At 40.1% G+C, this 18568-nt stretch overlaps 3 protein-coding genes across 6 annotated transcripts in view; 2 read left to right on the top strand and 1 right to left on the bottom strand.

The window, feature by feature from the left end:
• The window catches only part of dnajb5 (DnaJ heat shock protein family (Hsp40) member B5), a 15754-nt gene extending 12673 nt beyond the window's left edge, over positions 1-3081 (top strand). For all 3 annotated transcript variants that reach the window (XM_007559250.2, XM_007559248.2, XM_016674882.1), the window contains exon 4: positions 1-3081. This exon is cut by the window's left edge and continues 497 nt beyond it. The gene's annotated coding sequence lies outside the window, so the exon portion shown is untranslated.
• A 391-nt stretch (positions 3082-3472) lies between these two features.
• Positions 3473-8203, top strand: akr1a1a (aldo-keto reductase family 1, member A1a (aldehyde reductase)). 2 transcript variants are annotated; one of them, XM_016674884.1, is made up of 8 exons: positions 3473-4414; positions 4503-4622; positions 5441-5592; positions 5781-5910; positions 6502-6551; positions 6621-6770; positions 6868-7027; positions 7165-8203. In XM_016674884.1, the coding sequence occupies exons 1-8, from the start codon at positions 4334-4336 to the stop codon at positions 7228-7230; spliced, it is 909 nt and encodes a 302-aa protein (XP_016530370.1). In that variant the 5' UTR covers positions 3473-4333; the 3' UTR covers positions 7231-8203. The 2 variants fall into 2 exon arrangements, with proteins under 2 accessions (XP_016530370.1, XP_016530369.1); XM_016674883.1 differs by having other exon boundaries at positions 3481-4414; positions 5715-5910.
• vcp (valosin containing protein) lies at positions 8002-18034 on the bottom strand. The gene is made up of 17 exons (XM_007559245.2): positions 17884-18034; positions 14875-14986; positions 14586-14758; positions 14359-14501; positions 14137-14267; positions 13927-14058; positions 13563-13665; positions 13336-13469; positions 13013-13148; positions 12229-12341; positions 11264-11428; positions 11040-11162; positions 10732-10944; positions 9655-9963; positions 9100-9255; positions 8865-9019; positions 8002-8599 (listed from the first exon to the last, which is right to left on the bottom strand). Exons 1-17 carry the CDS (start codon positions 17898-17900, stop codon positions 8494-8496), a joined length of 2421 nt encoding a protein of 806 aa, XP_007559307.1. The 5' UTR covers positions 17901-18034; the 3' UTR covers positions 8002-8493.
• Positions 18035-18568: the final 534 nt, after the last annotated feature.

Raw genomic sequence — 18568 nt, 5'->3', positions numbered from 1 at the left:
CGCACACACACACACACACACACACACACACACACACACACACACACACGAGTCCCCAGACAGTGAAGCGGTGCGGAGGCTGGGCTGTGCACAACTGTGGCTTCTATCCAATCTTCTTTTCTGAACTGTTTTTTACCAATTTATCAATGGTTTTGTAAGCTCTCCTCCTCTCCAATCCTTGTCTTTTTGTGAAAAGGATGAAGTTTGAGATATTTTTTTAAAAGAAATGTTTAATTAGGATTTTTTTTGTGTGTTGTTATTTTTACCTCAAGTTTACCAGCAGCTTGAGTGTTTTCAGAACATAGTCTAGTTTTAACATAACTCCACCTTGACTTGGACTCCATGCTAAAGAAACATAGATTTTAAGTCTGTAGGCTCGTTAGTGTGGTCGACCTTCCCCAAACAAGTAGACATCTGCTAGGCCAAATTTCACACGAAGTTCCACATCGCACTGCAGTTCAGACTTGGCATGGGCTGGTTTTCTGGTCTCAAGGTTTTTAAAGGCTGCGGTTTCAAAACCCCAAAACCTTTCCGTCATACTGATTGTACTGTTTAATGTCATTTTATAGAGGTATATGAGAAAATACTGGCGTTAAAAGCAACTTTTTCTAGCTGTTTGAAGCACAGAATAAAACAGAGTTGCTGTTCCCTTGTTTGTTGCTGTGCACTGCCGGTCAGCTGCTTGAAAGTATGCCACTACTTTTTTTTATTGCTAAAAAGAAAGAGACGTTCAGCTATCTGGATGCGGTTTCGGTATAATACAGAATGTCATCATATGAAAACCATAAGGGCATCATTTATTATTCTTATTAATCTGTTAGAATGTTTTAAAACTGCATCTGGTGAGCTTCAGCATGTCACAATCAACTGCTTGCAAATAGAATCAGCAGTGTAATCATGATTATGGCATCTAGAGCAGGAGTCCCCATCCCTTCTCCAACACACCTGAATCAAATAACTGAATGACCTCTTCTGCATGTCATCAAGTTCCAGAGGCCTAATAATGAGCCATTCATTTGATTCAGGTGTGTTGAATTAGGGATTCGTCTACAGGTTTTAGTACCTTGGCTCTTGATGACATTTAACACTATGGCATGCAGAATTTGGTTGCCAGACAAGCAGAGCTGCTGTGGATGTTTTTGGTCCAACAGGACGTTTTTCCTGATTTTATTCCAACATAGTCTGTTTTGCCACAGAACTGACAAGAACAGCGACCCAGATATCGGCCATAACAACATCACTTAATGTCACACTGTAAGCTGTACAGGTGCGTCATTCATGGCAGCATGCTGGATGCTTGAAAATGAAAGTGAAACTGATGACAGGACCTACTTTCCGAGTGATTCTGTTAAATGTTTTCTGACCATCACATTTTGTTCCAACATAGTCTGTTGGTCCATAAATATAAGAACAGATGGTGACATTACATACGCAGAACACTGTGATTCCACATCGTTGATCCCAAAACACACGCAATACCCAGAATGGGAAACCATTTTTACACAAATACCCTTCATTTCATCGTGTTTATATCCACATAATGCACTTTTCAATATGAATCAGCACGAGAGCAACTATAGTTATTTGTCCTTTTAGACCTAAGATGTTACCTTTAGCCTGCTTGTCACCTGTTTTTGTCATGGCTGTGAAACCAGCTTGTGAAAAATCCACAGCTCAGAGAAATGATCCCAAAACGTCTCATACAAATAAACCATCAACCCGTGATTAAGAAGCAGAACAACAAAAAGCGATATTTTGCATAAGCACAGTTACTTAAAAAAAAAACACTTGTCAGATCTTTAATCTACATTTTGTTTAATTTTATGTAAGACAACCAATTTACCAATAAATAAATGAAATAAGTAACCTTTCCTATAATAACATGTACCAGCGTTTTAGAAGCATTGCGGCTAACTTTTTTTTCCGATTCAAATGAAAACAATTAGATTACATCATGCATTTTGGTCTTAAGCTTTTCATATAATTACCATTTGGCCCAAATTTGTCATACCATGAATATTACGCACCGGCCCATGCCTAGTTCACATTAGCCCATCTTGGTTGAATTGAAATGACAATCACAACCTGCAACTGCAGCGGGAGCTTTGATAACAACAAAGGGTGCTTTCCTTCACGCCGAGCTGCTCATCGCCGATTAGCTGGCTCACTTTCTAAGGGACATACAGGTGCCTTAGCCCAGTGTCAAACCAGTAACACAGGCCACACTGTAATTTATACAAAAAGCCATGAGTGCACAACAGATGATGCCCTATGCTGTGTTAGACTTTACCATCTGGAGGTGGTAAAACTGTAAGTAAGCAATGTAAAGTTTATAAAGTACTGTAAGTAAGCCAAAATGTTTTTAGGGAGCAATTTGATATGAGACTGAGGATTTTTTTGTAAGTAATTTAAAGCAAAGTGCCAAACAAGTAGAGGTGGGATTTTCCCCAAGGGACTAAATGGCGGTTAGTCTGACAGCCCCCTGCTTTGTATTATAACTTTGTTCTCTTGTGGCTTTTGAAGGCCATGTCTTGGTGCTAAAGTGAGCAGTGCCACCAATAAACCACACTGCGTTGTGATTTGATAAGGCTTCTGTGTTTTATACGTGTACAGCTAGTAGAACACCCTGTTTTAGGAACCAGGCCTTGAAGCAGATGATCTCTTTCTCAACAGCAGGGGGCGCTGAAACCCCTTTGAGCTCCTCCTCATTTTGTATTTTACATCAGTGATGTAAAAGACGCAGAGATGTTTATATGAGCATGAGTTATGCAGGACGTTCATGTTGGTCTTACATATATATATAAATAAAATGTTTTCTTCCTGGGATGTTTAAATGCATTAAAAATGCACTTTTATATTGTAAAAATATTGCGGAAGCAGTTATAGGATGGGAGAGACGTGAATGTCTGATTGTGCGATTGTTTGTACCGCCTCTTAAACCCTCAGAGGACACTAAAGTGTGGCTGCAACTAGAGTGTACATGTACCGCTGCTGAAAGACTCGCCGTCACTGCTTGTCTGCATTTGACAATATGGTATTTATTAACTTTTAATAATGTAACAAATAAACCAAATGTGTGAAGCTAAGCTTGTGTCATTGTTTTTTATTCTAGCTCAGGCTAACACTGAATTGGATGATTATGTGATGTAACCATAACAGTGTAATATTGGGGAGTTTTGACATGGCTCAATAAACGGGGTAGGATGTTTTCTTCTAAGCACAAAACACAGAATCAAAACTTTACGAATGAGGGACAAGGCTGCCAAAAGATACCCCGACTTTACATCAACAACTAATCCAACAAACTCAGAACAACATCTACAGCACTGCAGACCTTGTTTTCCCCAGTAAAGGTCAGAGTTCATGATTCAACAGTATGAAGGAAACTGAACAAAAATGGCATCCATAAAATCAGTTTATCGAAAATTTTGAGCTGTGACAAAAAAAAAAAAAAAATTTTTGTCACTCCTCACAGGAAGATACATTTCTATACTGGATATTTCTAGCAGAAACTGGTTCCAGAAACAAACATACAAATACGTCAATCTGCTATCAATACAACAAACAGAGCCAAGACAGCTTTTTTTTATCCACTCTGCGTGTCTCTGGTATCTCTGAGCAAAGTGGAGTTTGGACATTTTCCATCAGTGATAGGTAAACACACACTTTGACCTCAACTTGACAAAAATTCATTCGGACGCAAGAGCCTCATCGGACCCTTTTGGAGCGATCTCAGGTGGGAACAGAAAAGGTCAATACTTTAATTACTGGGACAGTTTTAGTGGATTACACTCTGGCCTGCAGCCAGATCAGGAGGCGGTCAGGCCCACTTCTTCGTGCAAGACAGACAAAAAATCACGTGAAACTGGAGTTGTGGTTAATGAACAAATTGTGTGCAGCACATGGTAGGTAAGGATGTTGCCGATGATTACTCAGCCTGGAGGTCAGCTGCAGCTACATTGCGCTGTGACTAATGGCGTATAGCTGTGTCAGCTATTTCTAGTGGTAAGGTTGGGTTAGCAGAGGGTTTATGAATCCTCTGAGAAGATCTACTTTGAGGGTAGAGCGAGCTCGAAACAGTAAGTGGGGTCAGTAAATATTTAGTTTGCCCTGCATGTGAAACGGCATCTGCTCTGTCATAAGTTTCTGTATTATGTGAAATCCACTGAAACGTCATACAACACCGCTGCAGGGCAGAGTTAATGAATCCAGATGATAATCAGTAACAGAGTATTAACACAGTCATCATGACCGGATAATCACTGCGCCCACTTCCACAGGAGTTAAGAGGAGCCCTCACGCACTCGCTTGTCCTCCGTTTGGGTCGTGAAACATGAGCACTTTTGTGACTCTCTCGTCGGGGCAGAGGATGCCTCTGGTTGGGCTCGGCACGTGGAAGAGCGCTCCAGGTCAGGTAGAGCAATGCAAAATCACCCAGATTTAACAGACTAAGCCAAAAGATGGTCTTGGATGTTGCTTGAGTGTTACTATATACTCGCCAGGTGAAGCAGGCAGTGCTGGCAGCTTTAGACGGTGGCTACAGACATATCGACTGTGCGGCCGTGTACGGCAACGAACAGGAGGTTGGAGATGCTTTGGCTCTTCGGGTGGGTCCAGGGAAGGTGAGGAGCTGTGATTTCTTCTTCCAGCAGTTGAATAAACTGCCTTGTCAGTTTATTCAGCTGCTATGACTCACTGAATCACTTGTCTAAGTGGAATTGGGTTCGTTTTTGTTTTTTTTCTCTCAGAGTGAAGCAAGTTTAAAACGTTGCATCTCAGTCTAAAAGGTTTCCTAAACTCAGCTTGGCCCTTGGTTCTAAAAATTACCCCATAACAGATAAGACGATTTTGAAAATGTTCTGTGTTTAAAAAAAAAGTTTTTTACATTCAAATTAAATAATCCGTTTAATTTAATTTTAATCCGTCAAACTACTGTCATTTAAATACAGCAAAATAAATAACTGAGATTATTCAGTATCAATTGAAATCAGATGTTTTCTTACAAAGTTTAAAAACAAACATGGCCAATTTCTTCCCACCGTCCGACATTAAATGATTTCCCATTTTGGTCCAGATAGGATTGTCCAAGTTACTTTAGTGTGATGATTCTATGTTATACGAGTCTCACTTTCTGAAACAAGTGGCATAAAATGTTGAGCTTATTTCATTTTATTTAAAAGTTTGAGTGATGTCAGTCATGTTGCATTGACTGGCATCCAAAGTCCAAAGAGCAAAACTGAAATGTACAATTGTATATTTTGGAAAAGTGAGCACAATTATAAACAGTCCAATGACTGGCAACAACGTTCATCAGAGCTTTGACGTTTCGAAGCTAGTAATTACTCAATTTTTGTCCTGAAATGTTTGAGAACCACTAGCTTAGCTTATAAAACCAATCACATGTTTCGCCAGAAGTCTAACTTGCCCTCTTGACCCCCAGGCTCTGAGGCGTGACGAGGTGTTTGTGACTTCCAAACTGTGGAACACCAAACATGATCCCAAGGATGTGGAAGAGGCATGCAGGTCCAGTCTGACCCACCTGGGTCTCTCCTACCTGGATCTCTACCTCATGCACTGGCCCATGGCCTTTAAGTGAGTAGCAGCTCATTCTGCAAAGCGTTGCTTCTTCCTCCAGTGCATATTACGTGCCCTAGAGTCAGTGTTGAGGTGAAAACCATTCAGTCCTATGCCAAAACAAAATGTGGATGTTTCAGGAGAGGGAAGGAGCTAATGCCTCGACGTGACGATGGGAGTATTTGTTACTCTGACACTCACTACAGAGATACTTGGAAGGCCATGGAGAACCTCGTAGACAAAGGTCTGGTTAAGGCTATTGGGCTGTCTAATTTCAACGCAAGGCAGATTGATGACATCATCGCCATTGCCAGGCACAAACCTGTGGTGAACCAGGTAAGGCTGTTCAAACAGAACATATAGCAAACTAAAAATCCAGGGCTAACCCAAAGAAAGCAAACTAATCTGTTACCCTGGAAAGACCCCAACTTTTTTTTTTTTTTTTTAACTTTTTTTATAATATAAATCTCAAAACTTTAAATTCTGTCATCACTTTTGTCAGGAATGACTCAAATTTAAAATCACTTCAAAGGTTATTTAAAAAAGTAAATAAAAAAAAAATCTTATTTATGCTTAATGTGAAATCTTTCCAATGCAACAATTCGGTCATTAATTAGTTTAACCATTTCTGTCTGGGCTGGGGTCACAGTTCATGCACACCATTAAATACTGCTGGCGTGAAGAATGTAAGAGCAAAGCAGAACATTTCAGAAACACAGTATTACTGTTGACTTACTGGTAAACCACATCAAATTCAGAACACGACCACTTGATCAGTTTAATGAGATATTATTTTGGTGTTTTCTTGGAAATGGGTTCCCAAAACAAAAATCTGCTTGAGGCCCCATGAAATCTTAGACCGGCTCTGTGCAACTTAATATTTTCATGTCAGTTTGAATAAACTACATCTCCTGTCTTTTTCTGCAGGTGGAGTGCCACCCTTATCTGTCTCAAGCAGACCTCCTGTCACACTGTCGGTCAGTTAAATACACTTTAGGTAAGGGGCATTCAGAGCAGCTGAAATCATGCTCTCACTTCTGTTGCAGGTCATTGGCGGTCTGTGTGACAGCCTACAGTCCTCTGGGCAGCGGAGACAGACCCTGGGCTTCTCCTGAGGAGCCTAGTCTGCTGGCAGATCCGCGACTTGGCGCCATTGCTGAGAGGTACCAGAAATCTCCTGCTCAGGTGATACTCAGGTAAGGCAGGACACCTCAAAGTATCGCTTTTCTCAACACAGCTAACTGTCCTCTAATGTTACTGTGGGCAACGTGACTGTATCGCCCGACTCTGCAGGTGGAACGTCCAGAGGGGGGTGGTGTGTATCCCCAAAAGTGTGACGGCCTCCAGGATCCAGGAGAATTTAAGGGTGTTTGATTTTTCCTTGTCTCCAGAAGACATTAGACTAATCGACTCCTTTAACCGCAACACACGTTTTATTATCCCGACAGTGGAGGTGAGACATTACTGCTAGAAATCCAGAAATAAATCCTAATGACATGGTTACGACTCTCCATGCAGGACTGAAGTAGCAGATGTATTAAAAAAAAAAAAAAAAAAAACCTGAGAATATATTTATTTGTGTTTCTACAGAAGGATGGCAAGAAAGTGTGGCGGGATGGAGAACATCCTCACTTTCCCTTCCATGATCCGTACTGAGCCTTCAAGAAACGCATTAAAGGCGATTCTCAAATAGATGACATGGAAAAATAAATTAAACTGAACCTCAATCAGAATTGGTGTCGTCCATTTCTTCCCCTGTGACGCGTTCACAAAATTTATTGAAAACATGTTTAGTTTGATGTTCATAAAACAAAACAAAAAAGGTTATGCTGAGAGCGACACTATGTGGCCAAAGACAGAACTGCCTCAGTTATTTAAAGACTCACACGATCCAACTCGGTTTCATTACTCAGTGATAGAGATCTAGTTCTAGATCATTCCTATACCTTTTTGGTTATAACTTCCAGTGAATTAAATTCCCCCCGAAACGTTGAATATCACATTAAAACCAAGGAATGTTAGCACCAAAATGTAAACCTACAAAAATATGTCCATGCCCTCCACAGTATTGGTTGGTTCTCCTTTCACGTGAATTATTGCATCAGTGGCAAGTAGCATGGAGATGATTAGCCTGATGTTCTGCGGCGTTAGAAAAGTTCAACTTGCATCACGAACGGCCTCCTGTTACACCATATTGAAAGTAAGGAGGAACCAAGTTCTGCTGGAATATTAACTCAGGGTCTCTAAAGCAGAGCTGAGCTTTTTTTAAGCTCAACTCCAAAGTTCCCGATGGATGACTGTGCCGATTGTGTACTTGTTAAAACAAAGAGAGCAAAAAATAGCAAAGGACATGGAACCCTAACAGAAATTGCAATACAATCTTAGCCAAGCCTAATCTAAACAAACAACAGAGACCTTAGTAACGCCTCCATTTAGTGAGATTTTATTTGCAACAACATAACCTTGACAAATTTGTAATACATTATATGCTACTGTTTATTTAAAAAAAAGAAGAAAAAAAAGTCATCAATGTTTTTCATTCAGAGTCTAGCAGAAATCCCCATCACTATAGCCATTCCTGTATTTTTTGAGATATACTGACAATGAAGCCACTGAAAAAAAAAAAAAAAAAAAAAGAAAGAAAAAATGCCAACCCCACCTTCTCTGACCCTCGTTTGCAGTCACTCACCTTCCATTTTCGTCATCCCAGTCCCCCACCCACATCAAAGTCAGGGCAAACCAAGTGGATACATGCTGTCTCCAAGAGAAATTATACAAAATAAAGACAAAAAAAGAAAAAAAAAAAGAAAAAAAAGAAAGGGAACACATGAAAGAAGCACAAAGTCCTAAAAATGTGGAATCTGGTGAGAATTTGTACAGGTGTGATCCCAGGACCAACCACTGTGGGGCAGTAGGCATTTATCCATAAAGATCATCGTCATTATCTTCGTTGAACACTGGACCACTACCAGTTCCACCAGAGCTGTGACTTGGACCGCTGCCTCCTGCAGCGCTGGAGGGAAACCTGGGAGGGAGGAGAAGAAGAACGATGTTCAGCTCCAGGATCAAATCATTTCAAATAAACTGAGTCAGAACGTAAACTGATTGGGATTGTACTCCTAATAAAACAGAATTTAAAGATGTAGCAATTTGTTGATTAAGGATATCTTTTGTAATGATAGCTGTGGTTGCCAGATAATGTGCCAATTACTCATCAATCTCTTTATGCCCTACAATAAGAACAAATCTCCTAAGAGGCATAAATAAGTAAAAGCCATCAGAAAGCGTACCTGAAGCTGCCAAAGCCTCGGCTCTGCTGCAGTGTCTGAGCAAACATCTCGTATTTGCGGATGTCGTTGTCGCTGACAGAGCGACGGGCAAACCGCATCGCTTCTTCAAAGTGGTCCTTCCTGATCTCTGGCACGGGGTCGTCCTCTTCTACCTCCTACAAGGACAGAGATGGATGAGTTCATGAAGCGTTCAGGAGCAGCAGGGAGCAGACGCTCCGCCTCACAGAGCACTGACCATGGCCGATGGGTTCGTCTGCCTCTCCCGCTCTCTGCGGATCTCGTTCTCGATGCTCTCTCGGATGGCGAGCTTACAGGCCCGCTGGCAGATCTCTGTGAGATCAGCGCCGGAGAAGCCGTTGGTCATCTTAGCCAAGAAGTCCAAGTCCACATCCTTCAGGGAAAAAAATAAAAATAACAAAAATCGTTTAATATCTCGTTTTGGGTCTGATTTCATACAGTAAGCCTTAAAAAAAAAAAAAAAAAAAAAGTCTCTTCTAAACACATAAAAGTTAAAGTTCGCTGTGTATTGATCATTTAATGTGCATCGATTCTGATGACGACACCCCACAAAATGTAATGCTTGTTACTGGCTTCTCTATTGGTGATGTTTATGACTATGTTTTTATGATGTAAAGCACTTTGAACTGCCTTGTTACTGGAATGTGCTATACAAATAAACTTGACTGAAAGTTATTTAAGAGGAATTTACTAGAATACAATGCAGCATCATTACACTCAACTCAACCATGCAAGTAAATGGACCATAAACGATGGCAGACGGCGCAGTCACCTTGCTGATGGGACTCTTGCGCAGGTTGGCCTTCAGGATGCTGATCCTGCTCTTCTCGTCTGGCAGGGGGATGTAGATGAGCTGATCCAGACGGCCAGGTCTCAGGATGGCCGGGTCGATGATGTCTGGTCTGTTGGTGGCGCCGATGATGAAGACGTTCTTCTTGCTCGACATGCCATCCATCTCGGTCAGGATCTGGTTGATCACACGGTCCGCAGCTCCGCCGCCGTCGCCAACGTTGCCGCCGCGAGCCTTAGCTATGGAGTCCAACTCGTCGAAGAAGAGGACACACGGAGCAGCCTGACGAGCCTGAAGACACAAGGACAACGGTTTTAAGAAGCAAGTCGCTGGCAGAGTTTATTTTATATTTGAAAATTCTGTATGTATTCATACTCAAATTTAATATACCGAATATACTTGGGGACACTGAGAACATGAATACGTCATTTGCATGTTGTATGACTCATAAAACACCACGTTAGCGCCGGTTTCTGATGGTGAAGGGAACCAGAACATGTTTTATGACAAAGTCTGCTTCTCTTGAAAATTGTTGACACCTCATTTTGTCAAATCTAAACAAAATTATCCAAAACTAAAAATAAGTTTAGAACAAAGCTAAGCATTTCATTAACTTAATCAACTTGTGAAAGTTAATAAATAAAGAGTTCGTAACAAAACAGGCCCAGTTGAAAAAATGTATTAAAAATCATGACGCCGTCAAAACTGTGAAACGTTTAAAGTTCATCTGCAGATTCTCTCATCCATCTGAACAACTATTCCCCTGCAAACATCCACATTGCATTTCAGAGCCATTTGTTTTCTGCCCAAGTAACCATCTTCTATAAACAAAATAATTACATTTAACAAAATATCCAATTAAGATGTGAATTAAATATGTCAACATGAGAAGCGCTACATTTGTTATATATGGAAAAAAAAAAGTCTAATGCAACCTTTATTTATACTCAGTTTTCTTTTTTTATGCATTTATTTTGACATGGAATCTGACTTTAAAGACCGTTCCTCTGAAGTCTTAGATTTAAATTGTCTGACCTGGGGGGGAAAAAAGCAACTTACCTTGTCAAAGATCTCTCTGACATTAGCCTCAGATTCTCCAAACCACATGGTGAGCAGTTCAGGTCCTTTGATGGAGATGAAGTTTGCCTGGCACTCATTGGCAATGGCTTTGGCCAGCAGAGTCTTACCACAACCAGGAGGACCGTAGAAAAGCACACCCTTGGATGGGGTCATGCCAAACTTCAGGAACTTGTCTGGATGCTCCACAGGGTACTGAATTGTGCACAGAGAGACAACAGTGTTACAGTAAGAAAATACCAAGTTTGAAAAGAGTAAAGAACCCCTTTCTGGCATAATCTCTCTCATACCTGCACCAGCTCCTGCAGCTCTCTCTTGACATCTTCCAGACCTCCAATATCGTCCCAGGTGATATTGGGAACCTCAACAACCGTCTCCCTCAGAGCTGATGGGTTGCTCTGGCTCAGAGCCCACTGCAACACAGTGTTGACCGAGTTAGTATCGACAAAGACAGCCATTACTGGCCAACTGAGGCACCTAAGCTCCATTTGAAGAGATCAGATTACAGGTTTACCTTGAAGTCGTCCATGGTAACGGCAAGAGAATTCATGACTTCAGCATCAATAGTCTCGTCCTCCAGGTCGATCAGATCCATCTTCTTCCTAATGGCCTGCAGGGCAGCCTCGGAGCAGAGAGCTGCCAGATCCGCGCCGACGTGGCCGTGGGTCTCATTGGCCACCTGCAAACAAAAGCATCAATATTCCCAGTAAGGGCGCTGTGCTTGTGGTTCAAAAGGTCGCCACAGTTAAGACAATATTTAAAATTCAGCAATTTCAGCAAAAGCAAATATTTCTGACATTTTTGAATATGCAGTCGTATCTACTAAAACTGAGAACAAGAAGTTATGAGGCTAATTTTTCAGATCAAAAGTAAATGCTTTTTAGCTCCTAAAAACAGATTTTTCAAAACTGGAAATTGCGTATTAGGAGTTCTTTTAGAGCCATCCACATATGTAAATATTCTCTCACTTAAAACAAGCAAAATGTTGTTTTGCTTATTTTAAAACATTTTAAACTAGCATGTTTAAATGTTTACTTTGAAGCAGGATGTCTACTTTGAAATATTTTCCTATCCAAGAAATATTATGTGGTTTCCTGGGATGTGATTTGCCATTTCACAGTGGGGATTTAGGCAGAAGAATTGAAAATGGCATATTTGCCAGTTTTAATTTGTGACAAGAAAAATAAAGCTAACATTTCTGCAACATGTAGCTTGATTTGTTTCTGATGCATTTCAATTGTAAAGCAAATAAAATATGTAGGGGAAATTTAAATGTGACATACCAAAGTATGCTTAGACCAACTATCCATATGCATCAAGTTTATTTAAGCCAGTTTATTGGAACAAAAAGTTAGGATATAAATGACAGAATGGCACTTATGGTGTAGTTATCTAAGAAAAGAAAAGAAAAAAAACAAATAAACATAAAAGGCACCTCTCTGTTACTCATATCACCTGATGGGAGTAATGTGCACAAACCTGTTCCAAGTCAACATCGTCGGCTAGTTTCATGTTCTTGGTGTGAATCTGCAGAATCTCCAACCTGCCGGTCGCATCAGGAATGCCAATGTCCACTTCTCTGTCAAAGCGTCCTGGAAGTGGAGGAAGGTGCAAAGCGCTCAGTGGTTTTAAAATAATAACATTTGAGATGCATGTCAACGTAATTTAAAACCCTTTTCTCAGATGAGCTAGTAGAAGATGTGCATTTGAAACTGAGCAAAATCCATATCCCGCTCTCCATAAAGCCTGTCATAAACATTAAGTCACATGCTAAAAATGCAGAACTAGAGGGATAGAGATGGGCGAGACTGACGGAGCGTGCTCTGATCTCCAGAGCTAACAAAACTAAATGCCTGTGCTGTTATGCAGTATTTTGTTTTGCAGGAAACCCCCTATCTTTTTTTTACTAAAATGAAACTGAAACTTAGTCCAAAGGGACAATAATCTGTATAATAATGCCCACAGTGCATCTTAAAACCGTCAATATATAACTGTCAGGTAGTAAGATGACCATTTTGATGTGGCAATTATTTAAACAGAGTTCATGTTCATTATAGAGAAAATATACACAAGCAACCAGGATACACAGAACAGCATTTGCCATAGGATTTAAGAGGAAACAAGTACTTGCTACACCAGCTGTAATCACTACAAACCAACAGAAGCACAGCTTAAAAAAAAAAAACCCTCAAATTAACTCGCATATCTACATGGGGAAAAAAAAAAAAAAAAAAAAAAAAAAAAAAAAACACAAACGATTTACCAAATCTCCTGAGAGCTGGATCAATGCTGTTGGGTCTGTTGGTGGCTGCCATGACGATCACATGAGCTCTCTGTTTCAGGCCGTCCATAAGAGTCAGCAGCTGAGAAACTATGCGCCTCTCCACCTCTCCATGAGTCTGGACAACAAACACAAAACACACAATGCTGGAATGTTGAAACAGATTTTACAGTAGCAGCGAAATATAGCCATGTATAATGAACAAGAATGTTCTACGGATTAATCACTGTGCACTTTCAGTCTATTGCAAGCTCTAAAAAGGTTTTGAAATCTATTAGGCAGGCCTTGCAGCACTTTGCACTCACCTTCTCTCTCTTTGGAGCAATTGCATCAAGTTCATCAATAAAGATGATGGCAGGAGCATTCTTCTCTGCTTCCTCAAAGGCCTTTCTCAGGTTACTCTCACTCTCTCCAGCCAGTTTACTCATGATCTCAGGGCCTAAAAGCATGAAATCAAGGCTCCATTTTAGAGGCAGAATTTCTACTATATACAAGCAGCTTTCAAAACAGAAATGTTGCCAAGTGTACACACCGTTGATTAGGAAAAAGAAAGCTCCTGTTTCGTTGGCCACAGCCCTGGCAATCAAGGTTTTTCCAGTTCCAGGTGGTCCATATAGCAGAATGCCACGTGGGGGCTGGAAGGGCAGAAACATTTGAAGACTACATCTTTCTCAAAATCTAACTTCATTCCAAGAATAAATTAATTGAATACATTTCACTAAACTCAAGTCTCCTAGTGATATAAAGGTTTAAGAGGCTTTTTTGAAAGATCAAATAAACTCTAATCAATCTGTCGCATGTTTGAATTCCAGTTTGCAGTTATAATAAAAAAGGTCAAGTTTTGCACCATATTTGAATAAGAAAAAATAAATAAATAAACCAAGTGCGTGCCTGACCTTGACTCCAATGGCCTTGAACAGTGCAGGATGTCTGAGAGGCAGCTCCACCATCTCTTTGATCTGAGCCAACTGCTTCCTAACTCCTCCAATGTCATCATAGCCCACTTCATTCAGGGACTCCTCCTCATCCTGCAGGTGGAAGACTCAACATTTTAGTTTTCACGTCATTTATAAGAAATTAAAACGTATGGACAAGTGTGTTCGTACCTCTCTCCTGATCGGCTCACCCTCACAGTGAATGACTGTGTCGGGAGCAACTATGCAGTAGGGGGATGGATCGGTCTCCACTACCTTGAACTCCACGGCTCTCATGCCACCTCTGACCAGGAAAATATCACCTTTACAAGTCAAAGGAGGGGTGGGGGGAATAAGTTACATGTCGACTTATATCTGTACAGGTTAAAAGCAACAACGGGGTGTGGAAGTCACCTTTGCGGATCGGTCTGTAAGCCTCCAGAAAGTATGGCTTCAGGTAGACTTCAAACAGGTTGCCAGTGATGCCCTCCACGGTGTCGTCTATAGGGAGGACATGAATCCTCTTTCCGTACTTCACATCAGGACAAGGCTGAATGCTGAGGAAGACATTATACTTAGCATGGCTTAACACTCACACATGTATGTAGGTGAAAGTTGGACAAGAATCTGCTTTCCCTCACCTGATGACGTCACCAAGACGGACCCTCAGGTTGTTGCGGACCACCCTGTTCATCCGGACCTTCTCGTCGGAGCAGGTGTCATCTGAGAGCACGATGCACACTGTCTCCCGCCTCTTCTTCCCCTTCATCAGAACTGTGTCGCCACGGAAGAGCTGCAGTTCGTCCATCTTGGCCTAAGACACAAAACATTGAATTGATGAAGTGCTCACATTTTTCTGAATCTCACCATATCGGGATCGGACTTTGTTTCTCCAGCTGTGGAGTGGGCGGAAAGCCTCTCAATGATTACCTGAGAAAGAGAGACCACGCTGTTGTCTTCATTGATGGATTCATCAACAATCAGTCTGTTGGGTCTGCTCTTTTGCTTCAGAATAGCAGTTTGTAGGTCATCATTTTTGGATCTACAGAGGAGAAACGGAGGAAAGGGTCAAACTAAAGAATCTTACTCCTCAGCATAACGGCCTTTTTAAATAAATAACAAAATACTCAGATGTTTATGCAGAAAATAAAATTTTCACTTAAAGTCAATGGCAACAACATGGTAATTTTTTTTTTCAGTTTTCATACAGAATACCTCCAGAGTGAAAACATGGCGATTTGCAAAGCCTAGTGCCATATTTGGTTGGCTCAAGGTCGAATCAGTTTTTTGTCTGTTCATCCCAACCTAATTCCATTTTGTTCCAGTAAATAAAAACCATTCAGATTACATCTATAATAATATTGTACAAAGGACTGTTAATCATTGTGTTCTGGCATTTTTGATTAAGTTTGAACATCAATTCAGACAAAATCTTCAAATTCAATCCATCCATCCATTTTCTGCCGCTTATCCGGGGTCGGGTCGAGGGGGCAGCAGCTTCAGAAGGGAGGCCCAGACTTCCCTTTCCCCAGGCAATTTAAAATCAATTGTGCCTTATTTTCTGCAAACGATAACACTGATTAGGGTTCTGATTAGGGGTGGGCATTTATTTTATTGTGTATTGTTTGGGATGTAAAAATTTTGATTTATAATTGTCATGATAAATTCTAATTAATATTTGTACCATTTGTTCAAAGACAGTATCGTATATCAAAGTTGAAAATATTAATTAAATCAAGTTAATAAAGCAGTAACTTGATTTAATAAATAGTTATGTTTTTCAAGAGCAGCATTTGTGTTTGTGGGGTTATGATTGCTGTAACACAGCCATGCAGTTATATAAAATAGAAGTAAGTAGTTCTTAGCATTTTATTGTTATATTTTGTGAAACCATTGCTATAACACTGTAAATCCAAATGCTCCACCCCTAGTTCTAATCAGATCTGGGCTCAATGACTGGTATGAAACATCCCCAAATGGATGCAAATTAAAGCATTGTGTGTACCAGAATCTTCATGGTATACGACTTCTTTTGGGTCCTGGCCATTTCGTATTCAAACGTTTTTACCTGGTAGAAAATCGTGCAATGTATCTCACCGATCATGTACAACTGCCAAAGGGATGTTTCATACTGATTTTGACAATTAAAATCTATTTCTTACAATATACATTGAGGACATTGTGTTATTTTGTTTGATATTTAGTCATAAACTTCCAGATCTTAGGCAAGTCAACTTCCAAAAAGGAATTAGAATCAAACTAAATAGGAAGACAATGTAAAACTGTTTAGAATAAAATACAATTCCTTTGTGTCATTGAAGCATTTTTATGACAAAACAAATGATTAATAAAAATACTAAAAAAAAAAATTAAAAAAATTCACATGGAGTTGTTTCAGTAATTAAAAAGGTCAATAAAAAAAGAAATATTGACCAGGAGTCCTCCGTTTGTACCCAAAAGTCTGGTACAAAGCCAAGACAGCAAAATGGTGAGAGGACCAGCACATTACGTCTCCAAATACAATGTCTTTTAAATGTAGTTTTTGGTTTAAATTCTTTAAAGTGGTACAGATTTTGTTTTATTTTGGCCAGCTTATTTATTCAGCATTACCCACAATAAATCTGAGCTGGAATCTCAAACCACTTTATAAAAAGATCCAGCTCTACCCAATCCAATTTCAGTTCAAATTCCACTCAGAGCAATTTAACTTATAAAATACTACTAATAAATCATATACTATATTCTAATTACATGCAGAGCAACCTGAGCCTGTTGATTATACAATGCCAACTTGGTAAGAAATGTGTTATAATTGAGATGTTTTTCCTTTTTAAACAAATGCCTGGTTTCAGTTTTACCTCATTGTCCAAATATATAAAAGGGACGCATAAGAAGGATGTTAATTTGCCTCTGAGAAACTGTTTACATTTCTGTAAATAGTCTACTAAAGCTATGTGGTCCACGTTGTATTGATACGAGCAAACAGGTCATTTGCACAACATCCCAACAACCACCATATTACGTTACGCACAGAAAATTCAATAATACTTTTCTACAGTCATAAGACCACACAAAGCTAAATTAAAAATGTCGCCATTTTCTAGAAACTTCGCGGAATATTTTGGTAGTTTCCTTTTTACGTTGACAGCATGCTAACGTAGCCTGGAGCTAACCGGCTGGTGAGCAGGGGAACGCAGATGACACAGCAAAAGAATCTGAGGAAAAAAACTTTGTTAGCAAGCTCGGTCCTTTTAAGAAATCCCATTAAAATTACATGGCGACTGGTCAAATCTCAATTTAACCTTGTGTATGCTGTAATCAGATAGCTAATTTCAAGAGTTTTATTCTAACTGAATAGATCCATAAAGGCTTGCCGATCGCCTAAATTGAATTAGCCTGCGTTGGTGCACCGTTTAGCATAGCAGTTCGTCGCAACATTATTAACCGTTTGGTCCCGTAGAATTGTTAGCTTGTCGGGTAAACTTTTGACAAGCTGGACAGCTGAAATATAATGTTTTCACTTTTTAATACGAACTGTAAATAATGAGTAACCAGGACCGGTGAATAGGCCAGTTTTCAATGTGATCGTGGATGGCTTTGGCCTTGACAGTGCTAAGCTAAAGTTAGCATTCGAGTAGCGATGACTGCGCTTTGTGAAGTCATACAACTGAGCTAGTGAATACCGTTAACCGACCAGGAAGAACCGTGTGTGGTGACAACAGTTTAATAACAAATAAAGAAGCCAACATACAACTGGTAGTAAGTGTTTAAAATACGGAAAATACTGCGGAGGATGAAGTAACTGACCTCATTAGCTCTCATGCTAGCAAATTCGTCATGTATTAGCATTCTGAACGTTAGACCTTTAAAGGGTAATAGTTAGCTGCCACTGCAACAAAAAGACGCTTTTGAGCAAATCTGTAGATTGTATATACTTACTCCCCTCCCGAAGCCATGGTCGTCCACCTGGTTTACTGGTAATAAATATAGAAATTCTAGCTAAATGTTAAATGAGCTGAACCGGTTTCGCTACTAGACGTTCTCTGTGCATTCACACGAAAGAGCAGCAGTTTCCTTTGCCTTCTTTACGGTTATACCATGAGTTACACACAACCTGCTTTCTGATTGGCTGGAACCACTCCGTCAAATTCGGGAACCAATCAGACGTGTAGAGGCTATCGTCACGAAGGGTACTTCTGAAGTTTAGCCAGTTACAAAGAAGAGAGAGGAGGTCGTTAAGTTTATTTTCTATTGGCCTATTATCAAACCCCACACATCCAATTAACGCTCACCGCGTTGATATAAATCCTGTAAGTTTGTGTTTTTCCTCATAGTAACAGTGGTGTTACCTCAGGCCCGACTTTAAAATTATTTGACTGTCAGGAGCTGACTTTTTTTCTGACAATATTTAGAAATTAAGCCTGACTTTTCGTTTCAAAATAATTCTTTTAAAACAATACAATTTACTGCACTTCTACGGAGCAAATTGTGATACCAATTTCTTCCCTAAGGCAGAAAACACACTTTGAAAGAGAGAGAAAAAACAAGGCTTTCTGAAATTAAAATTAGACAGTTGACCATTGATTGATAAACATGTCATTTCCAGTTCCAACTTTGAAGGTTA

This window comes from Poecilia formosa, unplaced genomic scaffold, assembly GCF_000485575.1.
Source record: "Poecilia formosa unplaced genomic scaffold, Poecilia_formosa-5.1.2 Scaffold103, whole genome shotgun sequence".
In the NCBI taxonomy this organism is placed as follows: Eukaryota; Metazoa; Chordata; class Actinopteri; order Cyprinodontiformes; family Poeciliidae; genus Poecilia; species Poecilia formosa.
Note: the sequence above shows the minus strand (reverse complement) of the source record. Positions and strands in the feature narration are given on the sequence as shown.

Bases quoted from the DNA above. Each gene is read 5' to 3' on its own strand.
- akr1a1a (XM_016674883.1), top strand. From the start codon at position 4,334: ATGAGCACTTTTGTGACTCTCTCGTCGGGGCAGAGGATGCCTCTGGTT. The intron at 4,415-4,502 runs GTAGAGCAATGC...TATACTCGCCAG, and splicing joins GGAAGAGCGCTCCAGGTCAG to GTGAAGCAGGCAGTGCTGGC. The intron at 5,593-5,714 runs GTGAGTAGCAGC...TGGATGTTTCAG, and splicing joins CACTGGCCCATGGCCTTTAA to GAGAGGGAAGGAGCTAATGC.
- vcp (XM_007559245.2), bottom strand. The intron at 12,342-13,012 runs GTAAATCGTTTG...CTCCACTTCCAG, and splicing joins TCCAGCTCTCAGGAGATTTG to GACGCTTTGACAGAGAAGTG. The intron at 11,163-11,263 runs GTAAACCTGTAA...ACTGTGTTGCAG, and splicing joins TTACCATGGACGACTTCAAG to TGGGCTCTGAGCCAGAGCAA.